The 21,015-nt window shown below is 34.8% G+C and overlaps 3 protein-coding genes and 1 long non-coding RNA gene across 4 annotated transcripts; all 4 read right to left on the bottom strand.

The window, feature by feature from the left end:
• Positions 1-2,312, bottom strand: LOC114274899 (putative mannitol dehydrogenase). Its single transcript, XM_082884782.1, has 5 exons — positions 2,021-2,312; positions 1,717-1,830; positions 814-1,327; positions 577-730; positions 1-474 (listed from the first exon to the last, which is right to left on the bottom strand). The coding sequence occupies exons 1-5, from the start codon at positions 2,116-2,118 to the stop codon at positions 272-274; spliced, it is 1,083 nt and encodes a 360-aa protein (XP_082740908.1). The 5' UTR covers positions 2,119-2,312; the 3' UTR covers positions 1-271.
• A 1,253-nt stretch (positions 2,313-3,565) lies between these two features.
• On the bottom strand, positions 3,566-7,854 carry LOC114274900 (uncharacterized). The gene is made up of 2 exons (XR_014339068.1): positions 6,265-7,854; positions 3,566-3,833 (listed from the first exon to the last, which is right to left on the bottom strand). It is a non-coding gene; the product is annotated as an uncharacterized LOC114274900 (long non-coding RNA).
• A 3,076-nt stretch (positions 7,855-10,930) lies between these two features.
• Positions 10,931-11,639, bottom strand: LOC145797516 (CBL-interacting serine/threonine-protein kinase 25-like). Its single transcript, XM_082884783.1, has one exon. It carries the CDS (start codon positions 11,624-11,626, stop codon positions 10,946-10,948), a length of 681 nt encoding a protein of 226 aa, XP_082740909.1. The 5' UTR covers positions 11,627-11,639; the 3' UTR covers positions 10,931-10,945.
• A 5,962-nt stretch (positions 11,640-17,601) lies between these two features.
• On the bottom strand, positions 17,602-20,332 carry LOC114274901 (uncharacterized). Its single transcript, XM_028216874.2, has 4 exons — positions 19,880-20,332; positions 18,987-19,576; positions 18,177-18,692; positions 17,602-18,090 (listed from the first exon to the last, which is right to left on the bottom strand). The coding sequence occupies exons 1-4, from the start codon at positions 20,202-20,204 to the stop codon at positions 17,956-17,958; spliced, it is 1,566 nt and encodes a 521-aa protein (XP_028072675.1). The 5' UTR covers positions 20,205-20,332; the 3' UTR covers positions 17,602-17,955.
• Positions 20,333-21,015: the final 683 nt, after the last annotated feature.

Genomic DNA, 21,015 nt, shown 5'->3' on the forward strand with positions numbered 1-21,015 from the left:
TTTTACCATCAAAACTTGTATTTATGTATTCAAACTGAGATGTCACATGCTGTGACACCAGCGATAGAAGATAGATAATACAAGTACCTTAATTTCTCTTTGACAGTATTAATGGCAGTATCAAAAGAAGTCAATGTTTTGGAGCTACATTGGCAAACTACATATTAATGACAGTATCAAAAGAGAAGCCAGCGTTCAAGAGCTACATTGGCAAACTACATATTAATGATAGTATCAAAAGAAGACAACGTCTAGGAGCTACATTGGCAAACTAGGCAGCTTTCAAAGTGTTGGCAACGTCAATGACAAACCGGTATTTGACATCAACTTTTTCAAGACGTTCCATTGCAGTGTTCACATAGTCCATCGAAATGACCTCAATATCTGCTGTTATGTTGTGTTTAGCTGCAAAATCAATCATTTCTTGTGTCTCCTTCAACCCTCCAATGGTACTTCCACCCACCAACTTCCTTCCTGTCATTCCACATTCAAATTTAGAAATGATTTCCACCGGGCAATGTCGGTTTATAATCCACTTTGAATTCATGTAACAAATTAATAGTGTCAAATATTTACCCATAAGCAGAGGAAAGGCAGGCAGATCCAGGGGCTTGTTCGATGCGGCAAGCATGATGAGCTTTCCATGAGACTTCAACAGACCAAGCAACGGCAAGAGAGGATGATCTGCGAATACTGTATCAAGGATACCATCCATTGTGCCCATGGCCACCTATGCACATTCAACATGCCAACATAAGAACACAAAAACAAACATTATAAGTGCATAACAACATAAACAAGAAAATTTGTTACCTGCATCTGATCAGGATCTCGACTGACTAAAAATGAATCAGCACCAAGATGTTCAATGGCTTCTTTCTTCTTGTTAGGGGATGTACTAATCACAGTCACCTTAGCACCCAAAGCTTTTGCGAACTTCACACCCACATGGCCAAGGCCACCTAAACCCACCACCCCCACATGCATACCAGGCTTGCCAAGTTCATAATATTTCAAGGGACTGTAAGTCGTGATCCCAGCACAAAGGAGAGGAGCAGCAGCATCAAGAGGCATGTTTTCTGGAATGTGGATCACGAAATGCTCATTAGTGACCATGTGATCAGAGTAACCTCCATACGTAGTTGTTCCATCGTGGTAGGTGCCATTGTAAGCAGGTATGGCCTTGGGACAGTGATTTTCAAGATCGTTGGCACAGTTGTCGCACGAGTGACATGCTCCAACCATGCACCCCACCCCAACTTTGTCCCCAATTTTGAACTTTTGAACCTTGCTCCCGACTTCAGTCACAACACCCACAATCTCGTGCCTGAATTGAGTTGTCAATCAAAATATCACAAGTAAAGTAATGAATGAAATGATCAAAATTTCCTTATCTATATAAATCCAGATGATTAACTAGAGGAACCGATAACAGTAGAGATAGAAGTGGCATTGCTATGTGCAGTGACATTATCTGGGGGTGTTGAATTTGAGCACACTTTGATTTGCAAAAGCAATTTCATGGCCAATTTAAGTTACCCAGTGGGTTGTGTTTTCATGTTAGAAACAAAGACTTCAAACTAGAAAATAACAGAACCAGCTCCACCAATATTTCTCTATATTAGTTGACTCAAAACTTCCATTCCATAAGTTCACTGTAATTATACATATATACAGGGAGAGACAGAGAGAGGGGGGGAGGTGCAAGTTTCATACCGGGGGACGAGGGGATAATTGGAGCCACCCCATTCATTTTTAAGTTGATGAAGGTCAGTGTGACAGATACCACAATACAACACTTTGAACCTCACGTCTTCAGCCCCTGTTGCCCTGCAAACATCATCATAATCCACAATTACATTATATAGATCCAACTTCACTCGTTATCATCATAGATTATCAATAAGCACGAAACAACGAACGAACCCGATTCTTTTTTGTTGCTTACGAATTGCCTGAATTACATATAAAGTAACTTAAAAATTTTAAAAAAAAAGGAGAGAGACAATAATGAAAGTACCTTCTTGAGAATGTGAAGGGAGAAAGAATACCAGAGTCGTCTCTGCCAGCCCATCCAAATGACTTCACTGGGTGTACTTCCTCTGCTGATTTCGCCATTAATTTACCACCAAATTTCTACTTTGTATTGTTAGCCAGAGTTTCCAGAGAAACGCAGGGAGAGAAAGAGAGAATGGGTATCAAGTAAGTGTACTGGGGTATTCCTTCATTTATTTATATAGAAGTGTGGGTGCGTGGAAATTGGCTGACGTAATTGCTGAAGTGAGTTTGGTGTAGTTCGTCATTGCTGTGCCAAGCTCTTCCCGCTTTAATTATTAATATTTATAAAGGGACCCAGAAACAAATTAAATCAAAAAGTTCATAAATTCAAAATTATTTTTTTATAATATTTTTAAAACTAATATTAAAAAGTATGAGAGTGTGTTTGGTTTGAGTTTTTTGAATTAAGTTTTTTGAAAATTGAGTTTTTTTGTTTTCGTTTTTTTTTTTTTTTAGTAAATATTTTTAAAATTTTAAACATTTTTTTTACTTTTTTAGATGCACCTTACTTGGATGTATCTAAAAAGTAAAAAAATTGTGAAAAAATATTTTAAAAAATTAATAAATATATGAAAATATAAAAAAATATACTGAATTCTCGTATTTTTTTTTTGTATTTTTGGTATTTAGTGAATTTTTAAAAAGTTTTTTTACAAATTTTTTACTTTTTAGCTATATTTATGTTAGGTATGTCTAAAAAGTATTAAAAAAAATTGCTTAAAATATTTAAAAAAATTCAGTAAAAACAAAAAAAAATACGAAAAACAAGAAAATAGAATTTTCTGAAAATTATTTTTGGAAAAGTGTAACCAAGCAAAGTTTTTTTAAAAATATTATCGCAAATGTCACATTGGCAACCATATTAGCATTTGGTGAGTACGTGACATTCCATGAAAAAGACAGTAATAGAAAAATGCTCTGAACCCCAGTTAGGTTGACTCCCATCCACCCTCAGCTGATGTGGAAAGTCACGTGATATGTACGTGTGTCATAGACCCCACACTTGAGAATTCAAAATCTCTCCCAAACACAGATAGATCTCTCTGCCTCTTCCTCCTTCCCTTGACTCTAACGATCGAGGTTGCGACAACTCATTCCATTCACTCCGACACCCGACTCCCTCCTTCCCTTGACTCCAACTCCAGACTCCCAACACTGGACTCTCGACTCTCTCTATCTCTCTTTCCTTCTCATCTGACCAAGGACAATTAAAAGGATTACTTTCCGACGGGACTATATGACTGCTTGAACCCACAAATTCCATGACTATTTCCCTATTCCAATGTAAAAGGGGATGACTTGCCCCAAGGATTTGGAACCAAACCTGTTTCTATACTACTAACATCATCCTCTGTCACGACCCAAACCCGCCCCTATAGGTTTAGTATCGTAACCGGGCAGTAATCGTGGGATTACCGAAGGTCTCTGAGACAGATTAACACAATATTAAGGGCTAGCGGAAGCAAATAACAAATATACAACGCCCATTGAGCTGTACAGGCTTGTATGAGACAGAAAATTTTTAAACTTTTACATACATATATACATATCATTCTTACGTCGTCATATATATACAGATTAAACAAAAAATGACTTAACCCTATTTACAAAATACAAAAAGACTTGTTTAGCTAAACAAGAAAACAAAGCTTAAACTTTAAATCATGTAGTCATAACCACTTGATATATTCGGAACCTCCAGGGGAGACACATAGGTGGCTGACAAAAACAGATTCCAGGCAGATGCCTCTAAGCCTGGTCACGCGCCTGATCACCTACATACATAAATAATACAGTGAGCCGGAGCCCAGTGAATAATAACAAAGTAAATGGCTTTAATGAATGATGTCCCATATTAGCTTTAGAAAACAGATTCATATTTATTTCAGAAAAAGAAGCAAATCCATATTCATAATCTTGTCCAAATCATATATAGAAATTAGAGTTCATGCTTAAGCATACGTGGTACATCCATTAGCGCTAACAGAACAGATACATAACAGATGCAGAACATATGGTGGTTATGAGTAACCAGTTCCATAAAGGAACCTTCGGATCCAGGTAACAGATAACAGATAACAGATATACTGAACCACATGATGGAGCCTCTGGTACGGGTAACAAATGCCAGACATAATAAGTTCCATAATGGAACCTCCAATATCGGGTAACAGCTAATAGATATCACATGATACTAAGGATGCCATGAATGCATTGTCAGAAATCGGACAATCATTCATTGTATAGAACATAGCATTTCAGAAAACATATCTTATTTTATCATACAGAAAGTAAATAAAGTTGAATATAGTTTTACTAAGTTATTACTCACAGATAGCTGCAAAAGCAGATCAGACAGATCACAGATCAGGCAGACAATAACGCGTAACCTACACAAACACATAACATATACACATTGAAACACAATATCAATTCCTTGATCAAGCTTGACTTTTCTTGTCTTTTTTTGTCTAAGTAGTCCGAGATTCTACTACGTGTATTCTTCCTTTATTCAAATGAATCGGATTCTTATTTCACATTTTCTTTTATTATTAAGTCATTTTTTAATAGATCGATTTCTTACTTGCCATCTTAATCAATTATTACTAAGTCAATGACTTATTCTTTAACCAACTAATTTATGTTGATTCATAGTTTATTAATCTTGATGAGTCATAATTTTTGCCTAAGAATGCTTGGAAGTGAAAGAGAACGGAAATCGAAATATGAAACAACTTTCAAAATTTCTGAAACAAGACTCTTCGCTCGAGCGTAACATTGGTCGCTCGAGCGGCCCCTTTGGTCAGCAAAAATACTAGTTGCTTGCATTCTACGCTCAAGTGACAACTTCTTCGCTCGAGCGATGGTGACAAATTCTGGGTTTTCCAGAACGTTGTTTAAACTTCAAAACACATTACTAAGGCTCCAAATTCATGCATGACCCACTCGAATATGCAAAAACATTCCCAATTACAATTATTTATGGTGTGTTTGGTGAGGGGATTTGAAAGGGGATTTGGAAAGGGAAATAGAAACGGTAAGTGAAATGTAAATAAAATATACCAACATTTCACCTAATTTCACACACTTTTTCCTTTTCCCTTTCCAAAGCCCTTCCCAAATCCCCTAACCAAACACAGTGTTAAAGTTAATTCCACTAATACTTCAAAATTCTATAATTTTAATTCACATTTAAACCTTGGATTTCACGTTTAAAAAAAATCATTTTTCAATTCTATCTTTGTTTAATGAAACTTAAAATTGAATCTATAGAGTTCTTTCAAAAATATTTGGATGTATGAAATTTAAATCTAAATCAAACTAATGTTTTTATTTTCAAATATAAATTATAATTTATTTCCATATTGTCCAAATTGAAATTTCATTCATTCTCTTCATATCAAGCCCAATTTCAACCTCATAAATTCTAAAACATAAATTAAGCTTTTAAAACCCAATCTCATGTCCAAAACTCATGCAAAATTTCATCAAAACATGAAGATAATTATGAGCCATGATCAATCTTCAATAAAATCGTTGTTGCATGTAATTTATGGAGCTTCATTTAACAATAACTTTCCAAATTAAACCAAAAATAATTAATTTCTAATTTAACTTTATAAACTTGATCTTAACTCCAATTCTTCATTTTCTTGTCAATTTCCTAGCAAACATTGAATATATATAATTCAAATAAAACTAACTAATTTAATATATTCCAAAATTTGTTTAAATTAAATAAAACTCTTAAAATTACATTACATGCATGGGTTAATAATCAAAATCAAAACCCATATTTTCATGAACTCATGGTTTCCAAACTTTTCTTCAAAAGCAAATGTATAATAAACTTACATGGCTTAAATCCTTTCAAAACTCACGGTGCATGCAAATATACATCTCATATATATATCAAGGTTCACAAACCCAAACTCAACTTGAAGAATTCCTACAATTATTTCCATATTTATTCTTTAATTCTTCTAAATTACATGCATGTAAAAATGAGACTCAAATTCATGCAAGATTTTTAACATCAAACCAAAAATAATTAATTTCCATGTTTATTTCCATAACCTTATACGCAACTCATTTTTTCTTCATCTTCTTGCTAATTCTTTTTAATTATACGCAATTGAACCCAATTACTCCTTATTTTAAGCTATTAGGTGACTTATCTACAAGATTTAATCTTTAATTTCTTACCTAAAGCTTTGATTTGTTGAATTTCTTGTTGAAGATTGAGTCTCTTCTTTGCACTTCACCCTTTTTTCTTCTTTTTCTTCTCTTGAACTTGAACTCAAGCCACTTTCTTTTCTTTTCTTTTTTGTTTAACTTTCAGACTTCTCCAACACACACACTTCTTCATTCTTGACTTCAACTCTCTGTCACTCTCACAGTTTCTTTTGTAAATGAACCCACTTCTTCACTTAATGAAATCAATACAACACACACACTCCACTCTTTACATTGCACACGTGCACTCATCCTTGAATTCCAACACATCACTCACATACACACACAACACACATTTGCTCACTACACCCACACCCATTACACTCTCAATTCTAGATTATTCAATTTATGATTAAAAATTAACTTAATTAGGCAACACATGACCTTAGTACATCTTTCAATTCTATCTTTGTTTAATGAAACTTAAAATTGAATCTATAGAGTCCTTTCAAAAATATTTGGATGTATGAAATTTAAATCTAAATCAAACTAATGTTTTTATTCTCAAATATAAATTATAATTTATTTCCATATTGTCCAAATTGAAATTTCATTCATTCTCTTCATATCAAGCCCAATTTCAACCTCATAAATTCTAAAACATAAATTAAGCTTTTAAAACACAATCTCATGTCCAAAACTCATGCAAAATTTCATCAAAACATGAAGATAATTATGAGCCATGATCAATCTTCAATAAAATCGTTGTTGCATGTAATTTATGGAGCTTAATTTAACAATAACTTTCCAAATTAAACCAAAAATAATTAATTTCTAATTTAACTTTATAAACTTGATCTTAACTCCAATTCTTCATTTTCTTGTCAATTTCCTAGCAAACATTGAATATATATAATTCAAATAAAACTAACTAATTTAATATATTCCAAAATTTGTTTAAATTAAATAAAACTCTTAAAATTACATTACATGCATGGGTTAATAATCAAAATCAAAACCCATATTTTCATGAGCTCATGGTTTCCAAACTTTTCTTCAAAAGCAAATGTATAATAAACTTACATGGCTTAAATCCTTTCAAAACTCACGGTACATGCAAATATACATCTCATATATATATCAAGGTTCACAAACCCAAACTCAATTTGAAGAATTCCTACAATTATTTCCATATTTATTCTTTAATTCTTCTAAATTACATGCATGTAAAAATGAGACCCAAATTCATGCAAGATTTTTAACATCAAACCAAAAATAATTAATTTCCATGTTTATTTCCATAACCTTACACGCAACTCATTTTTTCTTCATCTTCTTGCTAATTCTTTTTAATTATACGCAATTGAACCCAATTACTCCTTATTTTAAGCTATTAGGTGACTTATCTACAAGATTTAATCTTTAATTTCTTACCTAAAGCTTTGATTTGTTGAATTTCTTGTTGAAGATTGAGTCTCTTCTTTGCACTTCACCCTTTTTTCTTCTTTTTCTTCTCTTGAACTTGAACTCAAGCCTCTTTCTTTTCTTTTCTTTTTTGTTTAACTTTCAGACTTCTCCAACACACACACTTCTTCATTCTTGACTTCAACTCTCTGTCTCTCTCACACAGTTTCTTTTGTAAATGAACCCACTTCTTCACTTAATGAAATCAATACAACACACACACTCCACTCTTTACATTGCACACGTGCACTCATCCTTGAATTCCAACACATCACTCACATACACACAACACACATTTGCTCACTACACCCACACCCATTACACTCTCAATTCTAGATTATTCAATTTATGATTAAAAATTAACTTAATTAGGCAACACATGACCTTAGTACATCTTGATTAGCACATAAGTTACCTAATCATAATGAATCATAAGTCCCACATAATTTAATTAATCTAATTTAACTTCTATTAAGATCCAATTAATTATATATAATTTCTCATTCTGAATCAGATTTTTATTCAAATTCCCAAAAGGCTCCAAATATTAAATTAAACTTATTTCTATCCTCAATTTTGGTTTCTCACATCAATAAGGCTTTCAATTTCAAATCAAACTAAAAATTTTTATCAATAAATTACATACTCAATTGAACACCTCATAAATAAATTCAATTCATAATAATCTTAATTCCTTATTCGTATAACTTGATTAACTCCAATTCGAATCCAATTAATCAAATCTCAATTTTATAAATCTGAATTGAATATTTAATTAAACTCCCATATGGTCCGATACTCGAAATTAAAATAATTCAATTCATCATTTGTACTTTATTAAGCCATTTAGACTTTCAATTTCTAATTCCAAAGTAAATTCTCAATAGAATCATATATGAATCAATCTCTATAATTTTCATAAATCCCAAATTAAATTAGAATAATTAATAATTAATTTTCATATCTCCTTAATTAATTATGTGCTAATCATTATATATGATGGGGTAGTCACATCGTCCAATTCCTTGAATTGCTTCCTCACATCCCTCACCCTCTTTCCCGGTATCATGGTTGCCACTCTCTGCATAGGTCCAATTTGTGCTCCTGGTCTCTTCAAACAACCAATTCAAGTCGAAAAGATAGGATGCTGGTGACAAAATCTTTATCCCCCACTTCATCTCATCTGAGTTTGAGCTCAAAAATACACAAGACTCTCTACAATTTAATGGGAATTCATCAAGGAAAAGAAAATTTGGAAACAAAAGAAAAACTGTCACGACCCAAACCCGCCCCTATAGGTTTAGCACCGTAACCGGCCAGTAATCCATGGATTACCAAAGGCTTCTGAACAGATTAACAAATATTAAGAGGCTGCGGAAGCAATAATACAAAGTAGACAAGGTCCAATGAGCTGTGATAACGTACATGGGACAGAACATTTCAAAACTTACTTATATATATAAACATGTCAGTCTAGATACACAATATTTACAAAATATTTACAGAAGTGAACTTCCCAATATCTGACTTTACAAATAGTTACAGAGACTAGCATGAAAAGAAAAACAGCCTTGGCATTAAACTTCAATCGGAACCTCCTCGGGAGGCACAAGGGTTGGCTGACAAAACGGTACAGAGGGCCGTCAACTTTGGCCCTGGTCATGTGTCGGCTCACCTACATACATAATATAAACTATGAGCGAAAGCCCAGTGAATAATAACAGGGTAAAGGGGTTATATGAATGATGTCCAGCACAAGTTAGAATCCAGCATTTAAATTAGAGCATAATCAGACTTCAAAACAGAAACAGATTCATATACATTTTTATATTCAGATTTTGCATAAGATCATACATGGTACACCCATTAGCTATCAGAACAGATTGGTCCAGAGACCCACATACATAGTTGGTACCAACGACCATAAAGGTCCATATCTTGCACGCAAGTAGCCATGGTATTGTTACCCCCAAGCAAGGGCCACGTGCAGATTGGCCGCGGTATTGTTACCCCCGGGCGAGGGCCACATGAAAATTGGCCACGGTATTGTTACCCCTGGGCGAGGGCCACGTGGACTAAGGGTGCCACAAATACTTTTTAGAAAATTGGACATTCATTCATCATTAGTAAGATAGCATTTCAGAAAACAGATTATACCATACCAGGCAGAAAATACTTAGGTTAAACATAACTTTACAGAGTTATTACTCATAGTGGGCTTGGAGACAGACAGACAGAGCAGATCGATCAGACAGGACGTGGCACGTGACCTACACGATACATAACAGATACACACTTGAAACACGCGTTCTAATTGTACAAAACTTATTTCATTGGCTCGTAGTGTGTTTCTAATCTCTTACCCTCACTATAGAGTCTTAAACATGGCCTAGGAATGCCTAGGATGGAATGAGGATGCAAAGGTGCACTTTAAAACACTTTTCAAAATTTTGCTGAAACAGGGGTCTCGCTCGAGCGTGGCCTTCTACGCTCAAGCGGACATGCAGACAAAAGGAATCCGCTCAAGCGTGGATTACTCCGTTTGAGCGGACTGCAAGCTACAGTAAAAGTACTGGATGCATGAAATTCCCGCTCGAACGTAACTTTCCCCGCTCGAGCGTGAGTCCAAAATCTGGAATTTTCAAATTTGAACCTCTAGCTCAAAACTCAATTACAATGCATCAAATTCGATCCTTTTGGGCTAATTTTCTGGAAAACATTTGTAAACTCATAGTATGACATGTTTTGAAGATCAATTTTGTAAAATCAAGCCCAAAGGTAAGTCAATTGAACACAATTTCAACATAAACTTCAAGAACATGAAGAACAATGCAAATTCAACACATGCATGGGTTCCTTGAAGCTCCAAAGTTCTAAAACAAGATCAAATGCAAGATTTGTTAGAATATAATATGTAAAGTGCTGCTTTAATAATTAGGTTAGTATAATAATTAGTATGCTTTAATAATGTACCTTTAATATTTGTGCCTCTACTTTTGGTTGTAATTGTTCTCCCTCTCCTCTATAAAGGAGAGAGCTCAACATAACATTCATCAATCAATAATACAATCTATATCTATACAATTCTCTATTTCTCTTTATACATTGAATTTATTTCTCTTTATGCATTGAATTTTAACATGGTATCAGAGTAGGTTTAGAACCTAATATTTTCGCTTCCCCGGCGGGCGGCAACCTCACCTTAGCCGCCCGCCGGACCTCAACCTACACATACCTTCACTCTGCTTCACCACCTCGCCGAAACAAACCCAAAATCCCTCTGGGACATTTCGTCGAACACCATGTCTGCAACAATGATGGGCATCACACCACAAGACCATAGATCAGCTTTAGCACCATCGTAACCCTTTTTCATCAGCACCTCCGGCGCAACATACGCCGGAGTTCCACACTGGGTATGAAGAAGGCCATCGTTTCGAAGCTGTTCCGGCAAAGCAGAGAGCCCAAAATCGGAGACTTTGAGATCACCATTTTCATCAAGAAGGAGGTTTTCAGGCTTGAGATCGCGGTGGGAGACACCGCGGCTATGGCAGAAATCGACTGCGGAGATCAGCTGCTGGAAGTACGTTCTGGCGAGGTCTTCCCGGAGCTTTCCTCGGGCTACCTTGGCGAAGAGTTCGCCGCCTTTGACATATTCCATGACAAAGAAAATCTTGGTTTTAGTTGCCATAACCTCTTTCAGCTCGACAATATTCGGGTGTCGCACCAGTCTCATCACCGCGATTTCTCTCTGGATCTGCTCCATCATTCCTTCTTTCTTCACCTGATCTTTGTTTATCACTTTGATCGCCACGCTCTCTCCGGACTCCAATTGTTTTCCGTAGTAAACCTTCGCAAACGTGCCTTTTCCCAGTAATCTCCCCATTTCGTACTTCCCAAACAGAGTATGCGTATGCCTCTCCTCCATGGTTGATTTCGAAATCCCATCTTGTTTTCTGCTTTCTAGCTGGAAATCCCATCTTGTTTCAGAGTTTGCACCCACTTTCATCATATTCATTATTCCCCTTGTTCCCCACTCTCTCAGTATATATATATATATATATATATAAAACCCATCATACACTGTGTGTGTGCGTGGGCCAACCTTCTCCACTCATTTATTTTATTATTATTTTGTACAAACCCATACCCACTCTAATTCATACCTCCTCACTTTTTAAAACGCATGCTGATTCACGCTACCCTTGCTTTACCCCACTTTACCTTTATTTATTTTATTTTATCAAAAAAAAAAAAAAAACCATTGCAGGTTTTCACCAAAACCGTGGGCCAAGAAACCCACGTGAACCAATCTCCTTTTTCTCTCACTCTCTCGTTTTGATTTCACATATCTTCTTATTATTTCTTTCTTTTTTTCTTTTTCTTTCACTTTCGTTTTAACCTTTTTTTTCCCTTCTTATTTTTTTTTTGCCCCAAAAAAAAAAACCTCTCTTTTTCTTTCTGTACACCACAAAAAAAAAAAACCCCTCTTTCCCTCACATGGGCTTGTCCCCTCTCTCTCCTCCGTTTGATTTCAAAATCCATTATTTTTATTTATTTTCTCCAAACCACTTTCCTTATTTCCCCCATCTTTCATTTTGATTTCAAATATATTTTTATTATTTCTTTCTTTATTTTTCTTTCACATTATTTTTCATCGTTTTCAAATTACATTCATACCATATAGCTTTGCACACCAAACCATATTTTATTCCTCTCAGGGATAAACCCCGATCACATTTTTACACACAAAACAACAAAAAAAAACAAAAAAAACAAAACAAAAACAACAAAAAAAAACAAAACGATTTGTTTTCTTTTCTGCAGACGGCCACCCACCGACCTCACTTTCTCTACTATGTCGCCGGTCTCTTCTTCTTGCCTCCATCTTGGGCGGCCCTTGACGGTGTTGCCACCGTGTTTCCCACTCCACTGGGCACGATCACTACTCCCTGCTCATCCACTGCAGCATATGGCGGTCCTCCAAATCGGAACATCACGGTGGCCTTCCGCTTCAGCTCCTTATTTTCCGCCTTTAGCACACTTATCTCTGCTCGCGCATCCTTATACATGCGCTGGAGCAGAGCCAGTTGGGCGTTTAACTGCTGCACCTCATTTGTCCTACTCTGAAGCCGGTGCGACAAGTTTGTGACCGTAGTCATGGTCTTCACGCATGACTTCAAAGTATACTGATTGGCCTCAATATCCGTCTGCACCGCCATTTTTTGCTCCACAGACCGCATCGGAAAGTTCAACGGAGCAAAACCAAAGGTGTTTGGTTGAGGTTCACTGGCCACCGCCCCAGTTATTTCTCTTGTGGACTCGTTCAGTTCTGGAAAGAGCGTGAGCAGACCACGGGAAGAGGATGCCATGTTCTGGGTAGCTGGATGGGAAGAAGAGGCCATGTTATGGGTTGTTGAGTGTTTCAGAGAAGGGTTGGTTACAGAATGTTTACAGAGTGTTTCAGAATGCCAATGTTCAGAGGTTTCAGACTGGTTTGCACAGCCTCCGCCTCAACCTTGGTTTAAATAGCCAGGGCCGATACGCGCATCGCGCGCCACTTGACGCCAGACGACAAAACAGGCGCGCAAGCCAAGGTAGTCACGCGCCTCGCCACAGTGTCGGGCACGTCTTTTGAGGTATTGGGCACGCCTTTTGAGGGCGCGACTTTTGAGGGCTCGATATATATATACATGTATATATTTGGGCAGCCTATATACACCATCATACAGTGTATTTTACATGGGTCCGACAAGACTCTGTAAACTGTCCCGACATTGATTCCGGTTAGCTCCTTCATGGGTCCGACAAGACTCTGTAAACTGTCCCGACATTGATTCCGGTTAGTTTCTACAAGGGTCCAGCAAGACTCCGTAAATTGTCACAACAACTGTCACAACATTATCTGCTACAACGGTCCGACATGACCCCATAAACTGTCTTCTACATCGGTCTGCCATAACCATACAGTCTTCTACAACGGTCTGACACGACCATACAGTGTCTCCTATCCAATTTTATTTATCAGTTTACTTTCCTATTTTGTTACTTTCTCCAAACTCAAGTTGGTTGGTTCCTATCCTCCTTGAGTTTGAGGGGGGCTATTAGAATATAATATGTAAAGTGCTGCTTTAATAATTAGGTTAGTATAATAATTAGTATGCTTTAATAATGTACCTTTAATATTTGTGCCTCTACTTTCGGTTGTAATTGTTCTCCCTCTCCTCTATAAAGGAGAGAGCTCAACATAACATTCATCAATCAATAATACAATCTATATCTATACAATTCTCTATTTCTCTTTATACATTGAATTTATTTCTCTTTATACATTGAATTTTAACAAGATTTAACTTCAAAACATGGTGAGTTCATGGACTATAACAAAAATGTGGACATGCACGCAAGAATTTCTATGAAAACAACCTCAAACTTCATGATATACACATGCATGCAAGAATTCCTACTCAATTCAACATTTAGAACCAAAACTTGACTCTAAACTCTAGTTCACCATGAACCATGCAAGAAGTGAATCAAAATCACAATGGAGAAGATGAATTCTCTACCTTATGTCTTCAATTTCAAGTTTAGGAGCTCAAATTATGCAATCTTCTATAATTCTACAAGTTCCAAGCCAAAACTTTGTTGAACTTAATTTCCTCCTCTCTCACTCTCCTACGTTTTTCTTGGTCCCAAAAATGGCTGAGGAAATGAATCAAAAGCTCCTAATCAAAGATTGAACAAAGTGGCCCACTAAGGGGCAAAAATGTAATTACGAGCATTCACTAAATCTATGTTTCATCTAGCATTATTTAATCTAATTTAATCATTCCAAATCAAATTTTAATTAAACATACCATAAAATTTTATAAATCCTAACTAGCACATAAATCAAGTCAATTTCTGATTCGGACGCCGATAAGGCTTTCAATTCGCAGTTTAAAGTCAAAGACATGAACAGATCATTTTATGGCAAACAGATAGAAACACATAAATAATGCAATACACATGCAATTAAATCCCAAATCCTTCCTAAATTACTGTTAAGCATAATTAATCATGAATTAGCATTAATCGAAAGTCGGGGTCATTACAAAAACAGAGGACCCAAATGGGGGGAATGGAGAGAGAGAGGTGAGGATTTTACGATGGCAGTGTCTGTCTTAAATCAAGAAGCATTAGAAAGGAATCAGAATACTTTTTTTTTTTTTTTTTTGCAATAGCCAACCCCCCCTTCTTGAGGAATCCAGAAAAGTCTGGTGATTGTGATAAAAAAAAAATGTGGGAAAGTCTGGTGATTTCTCTCTCTCTCTCTCTTTTTCTCTGAGCAAGAAAAGAAAAGAAGGAAAAAAAAATAGAAGAAAGATTAAAAGAGATGTGGTGAGACTGGAAAAGCAAATCAACAAGCTTCAAGGAATAATCTAAAATTGTTAAAATCTTTGAGAGGGGCATACACAGAAATTTGGGTTTGGGCTCCCGCTATATCCATTTTTTTTTCCTTTTTTCTCTTTTCACAGCTGCATGCGTGTATACATCCTTTTTCTACATCAGCTGTCAACTCACTGGGAGTCTTGGGGGTCATGTTTCACTAGGGATCTGTAGCGGAACTGGACAGTAATATATATAGCATTTTTTGTTTTGAAAATTGGTTAAGTGGTGATAAGGATATTAGTTCAGATGCATCAGCCGTTTCAGTAGTTGCTTCTCCAGCTGTCAAGAACAGAGCTTTAGCTTCAGCTGCATATGCGTCATGTAGTCAGTTAGGAATTTGTTAGCTATCTGTTAGGAGTTAGTTACATTGTTAGACTTGAGCTAGTTAGGAATTGGTTAGCTATCTGTTAAGAGTTGTTAGGAGTTAGTCACATTGTTAGCCTTGAGTTACCTGCTTAGCTCAAGCATTAGCTATTTGTCTATAAATATAGATTGTATGCAATATCAACATTTATGTGAAAATGATATTTCTCCAGCAACTTTGATTCAGACCCCCAATGTTTTCCCACCCGCACCACCCCCACACACACGTGGGGGTTGGTCATTGAAGAAGAAAAAGAAAAAGAAAAAAAAAAGAGAAAAATGGGCCAATCAGCTCCCACTGGGGGTCTGGGGGTCTCCCCAAGTGGGGGGTACAAACCATTTTTCATTTCTCCAGTTTGAATAACTAGCTAAAATAAAAAGTATGGTTGAAATACACAATAGCTAAACTAATTGGTGAAATAAATAGTGTACTTTTTTTATACTTTAGCTAGTGAAAAATAAATAATGTGGTTGGAGTTGCTCTTTGGTCATTACACAAAATGGGTAAGTAATTACACCCAAATACAAATTCAATCAAAAATTTAATTATTAATATTTATAAATAAAAAAAATCACTGATTTGTAATTATTTTTTCAAATACCACTTGATATTTCTTCAAAACAAAATGGCAGAAAGTTCAATCAAAAGGATAATTTTTTTTTTTAAGAAAATTTTAATATTTTTGTTACATGTGACTTGGAAGAAAATTTTATAAGAAAATCTTGAAGAAAAAAATATATTCAATCTTATAGTTTGGGTATTATAAAAATAAAGTTATAAAATTAAGGAGTTTTAATATTTTTTTATATTTTCAAAATATTTTTTAAAAAAATATTTTCCAACATTAAACGATACGCACCAATTGATATACTACTTAATGTACCAACATATTATTATTTTAAAACTATGACCCCATTTATTATACAAATTACAAAGATCCAAAAGTTTTAAAATTATATCACATCATGCGTGCATATAGCATTATTCATTAAGACAAAAAGTAAGCACACATCCAAAATCATATGGTTTTGCAATTGACTACTGTTTTAACAATTCTTTAAAGGGGGAAATGCGTAATTGTCAAAAAATTAATTACTAAATAATGGAATAATTTCTCATTTTATATTTTAACATTTGTAATATTTATCATTAATCTGTAATTTTTTTTTAAACCTCCAGTGACATAAAATTTGATTAAAATTATAACATAAATTATAGGGGTGCATTCTTAAAAATGTGCATACCGCAATGCATCACGCCAAAACATAGTAACATAATCACATCGTTCCATAACAAACATCATAACAAGTAATTTTTCTAACATTTACAATATATTATTCAAAACAAAACAGGAGTAGGGTTAAATAAAATAATGGAATAATTTTTCTAACATCATAACCACAAGTGTTAATTAAGTATGATTAATTAGTTTAAGTAGGGTTAAACATGAGTTTGGTTAATTAGTTATAACTTAGATTATTTAACCAAGTAGTAAGAGTTAGCAAATTAATAAGCTGGTTTGGTTTTGGTTTCCAAAAAATACTTTTTAAAAAATTCTACTTTTTTATTTTTTGTATTTTTTTGTTTTTAATAAATTTTTTAATATTTTAAGCATTTTTTAAAATAACATAATCACATCGTTCCATAACAATGCATCACACCAAAACAATGCATCACACCAAAACATAGTAACATAATCACATCGTTCCATAACAAACATCATAGCAAGTTATTTTTCTAACATTTACAATATATTATTCAAAATGAAACAACATTGATAACCACAAGTGTTAATTAAGTATGATTAATTAGTTTAAGTAGGGTTAAACATGAGTTTGGTTAATTAGTTATAACTTAGATCATTTAACCAAAGTAGTAAGAATTAGCAAATTAATAAACTTGTTTGGTTTTGGTTTCCAAAAAACACTTTTTAGAAAATTTTACTTTTTTATTTTTTGTATTCAATGAATTTTTTAATATTTTAAGCATTTTTTAAAACAATTTAGACACACCTAAAATAAATATACTTAAAAAGTATAATATTTGTGAAAAAAAAAATTTTAATCAAGTCACTAAATACCAGAAATCCAAAAAAATTTATACGAAAAACAAAAAACTCAACTAAATTCAAAAAACTGAAACTAAACCCACTGAATGATGTTGCAACTTTTGCCCTAGTTACAAATTATAGAATCTCATGTCCCTTAATCAAACAAAATGAAGAACTTGCTGGTAGAATCAAGAACAAGAAGAGGAAGAAGAAAAAGGGAAGAAAAGGGATAAAAAGAAGGGGGAAAAGGGAGAAAATTCAAAAGTGCTATAGATTCAAGCCTAGAAATCCATACATCACTAATCCATAAAACTCAAACTATGTTTTTTATTTGCCTTGGGTGGTGCAACTTCCACATCTCTAATATGCAAGGAAATTATGATCTTGTGATGATTTGCCAATAAGATTGCTAATTATCATCTCTTGGAATGATAATGTCGAAGTCACTAACCGTCCACTCAGCAACTTGGTTACCGCTCATGTATATTTCAGTTCCCAGGTCAATTGATGGCCAATGTCTCTCCACAGGTTCAGTGCCAGGATCCTGCACCATCATGAAACCACCAAGAAAAGTTACAATTCAAATTTCCTGAGGTTTAGAGAAGTAAGGATGTAGAAAGCAATGCATACCTGATAGAAATAAAGTGATTGAGATAGTCTTCCAACATCAAGTTCCCAAGTTCTTTTATCCCCAACCCAACCCTCTCCCTTCTTTGTTGGGTATCCGTATTGTCCCCAAGCTGGGTGAGGGAGAATTTGCAGAATTTCCTGAGGTTGAGGATTGCTATATGAATCACAGAAGTTATAGGGCTCCTCAGGACTTTCAGCATTGCCTGGAGCGCAATAAATATGATAAGCCCCGTAGGGATAGTTATCTTTATCTGTTCTATGGATACGAACTCCACTTGGAAGGGTGTGATAAGGCGGGCAGGACCCAAGGTTGTTTGGGTTGCACCAGGAGTCTATATTCGGGTTTATGATCATCTCGCTGTATCTGGTCACATCCGTTGTCACGTCCCCATCGCAAGGCTGCCCATTGTTCTTCCAACAGCTTCCGATGTCCATCAGGTAGAACTGGCTTTTTGGACCCCCTCCGTGCTTTATATCTAGGGTGAATCTCACTTTGAAATTCGGTGACTTCGGCACCTTGGTGGGAAAAAAAGAATTGCATAAAAATTATCAAGCTAAGTTCAAAAAATTATGATTCCATCTATTTGAAGTGGTGGGTAGAGAATATTTTTAAAACATGAAAGCGCAAACACTGTGAATGAGTCAAAGAGAGTTATTTTTTGGTTGGATCCATTTACGCAGATAGAATTAAAGATCCCGCTTTTGGGTTTGAAGCATATAATGCATATATTTGATCCAATTTTATCTACCATTCACTCCTAGACTCTGTATTGATGCTATATGCCAAATATTTGGATAGAACAGACTTACAATTTTTGACATCCCTCTTGTCTGATAATGATACCCGCTGGATAGCCCTGATGTTGCATCTGACCTCAAGTATAGCATCAACCAAGGGTATTTTGATGACGTCTTCAAGACATGATGAAAAAGCCAACTTCCCGTTCCAACCTCCTTCTCCCAAGTGACTGAATGATAGGAACTGTCATTTTCGGTGGCTGCTTTTGTAACATCAGCATCCAAATCCCATGTCCCATAGAAGCTTCCCCTAAGAGAATTGTTTCCTTCTTCTCCTTGTAGTGTCGTGTAGTTATGGTATATCAATGGCATGTTCATGCACCCTTGTCCGAAGCATGGAAACCTAGGCTGTGGTGAAAAGGGTTCTGTCTTTTTTCCGTTTTCAGGGCATACAGCAGCTTGTGTGTCCATGTTGCCACTCTTGAGCATTATCATCCAAAATTGCCACGGCCTTGGCTGGTCTTCTACTTGGCATTTTTTACCCAAATAAATCTCCTTCCATGGTGCATATTGGTTGACATTCATGATACTTGACCGTTTGAATAGGGCATTCGATACACCAAGTCTGTTGTCTTCTTCATTCACCTTGTGAACTAACTTGACTACCAAAAATAAAAAGAAGAAGAAGAAGAAAAAAAAAGAGTATTAAATTAAACGAAAGATGTAGCTATTTTAAACTTGGTCATAAAGTTTGTTTGGTATTGAATGACAATAACTAAATTTGAGACATCAATAAGATCCACAGTTGTTTATTCGATAATACTAACAACAAGACTGACCAGATTTATATGTCACAATTTTTCACGGTTAGAATACTGAGTTAACAATAAAAATCCCTTTATCGATATGTCTTAGACCCTGTGTCATAATAAAGAGAGAAGAATCATAAATGATTAAGAACTCACTGGGTGATGAGTGAATAACATCAAAGCAATCTGCCATCCTTGGACTGCCCATATTAGGAGCTTCTTCGCCTACCTCATTGCATTGATTCCATGCCTCAATTGCAACTCTAAGGCCATCTCTTCTCATCCCAGGATCACCAATGGCTGATTTGTATGGTTCTTCGGCCAACACAAACAACCTAACAAACGGAAACGACAAAAAAAATAGACAATAAAACCACCATATTAACATAGTAAGTGTTACATAGGTCTTCATGGTAAGAGCTTTGGAATGAGTTGAAAACAAATATGTTAGGTTCACTGTTAAGAAAAGAATACTTAGCATTTATAAAGAATGTTATTGTTATCCATAGTAAAGAATGTTGTTATCCACAGCATGTTGTTGTTATCCACAGTAAAGAATGTTGTTATCTACAGTATGTTATTGTTATCCACAGCAAAGAATGTTGTTATCCACAGTATGTTATTGTTATCTACAGTAAAGAATGTTGTTGTTATCCACAATTATGTTTATCAATAAGTTTTCTATTTCTTTTTGATAAGTCACAAGTTTTCCAATTCTTCTGCCTGACAAACGCTTTCCCACATTCTTTTTTCATTTATTTTCATGGGCTTTCAATGATAAAAAAAACAAAACAAAACAAAACAAACAAAAAAATTAATTCAGTTAAACAAATAAATAAACCACACAAAAAAGTTACAATATTTTTTTTTTTAGATGGGGAAAAAAGTTACACTTAAATATCAATATATCTAATTGAGAACAATGTTTTGCAATGAAGAAAAAAAAATTAAATAAAAACTTTTGTTGCCAACCCATAAACAAAACAAAATAAAAGACTCAATTACTAAAGTTTCTTATCGAAAAAAAAAAATCAATACCAAATGTAGAAGATAAAAATGCATTAGAATTGCATAAAGAAATACAAAATCAAATGTTACATAAAACATTTAAATCCCAAAATTATGTGAACCCATCACTAAAATATCTTCAAAAGATAAAATTTTAACCACAAAAATATAGTGAACACTCAATGGCCAAATAAATTACTATGAAATTCTCAAATAAGAGAGAATTTTTTTAGTTTGGTGGGAAATTCTTTATGAAAATGATACACAAATAATTACCTTACACA

Source organism: Camellia sinensis, chromosome 8 (genome assembly GCF_055761805.1).
Source record: "Camellia sinensis isolate YWXY chromosome 8, ASM5576180v1, whole genome shotgun sequence".
NCBI classification, from domain to species: Eukaryota; Viridiplantae; Streptophyta; class Magnoliopsida; order Ericales; family Theaceae; genus Camellia; species Camellia sinensis.

Bases quoted from the DNA above. Each gene is read 5' to 3' on its own strand.
- LOC114274899 (XM_082884782.1), bottom strand. From the start codon at position 2,118: ATGGCGAAATCAGCAGAGGAAGTACACCCAGTGAAGTCATTTGGATGG. The intron at 1,831-2,020 runs GTACTTTCATTA...TGATGTTTGCAG, and splicing joins CCCTTCACATTCTCAAGAAG to GGCAACAGGGGCTGAAGACG. The intron at 475-576 runs GTAAATATTTGA...GTGGAATGACAG, and splicing joins TGCCTTTCCTCTGCTTATGG to GAAGGAAGTTGGTGGGTGGA.
- LOC145797516 (XM_082884783.1), bottom strand. From the start codon at position 11,626: ATGGAGGAGAGGCATACGCATACTCTGTTTGGGAAGTACGAAATGGGG.
- LOC114274901 (XM_028216874.2), bottom strand. From the start codon at position 20,204: ATGCTAAGTATTCTTTTCTTAACAGTGAACCTAACATATTTGTTTTCA. The intron at 19,577-19,879 runs GTGAGTTCTTAA...TATTTTTGGTAG, and splicing joins TGTTATTCACTCATCACCCA to TCAAGTTAGTTCACAAGGTG. The intron at 18,091-18,176 runs GTATGCATTGCT...ATGATGGTGCAG, and splicing joins AATCACTTTATTTCTATCAG to GATCCTGGCACTGAACCTGT.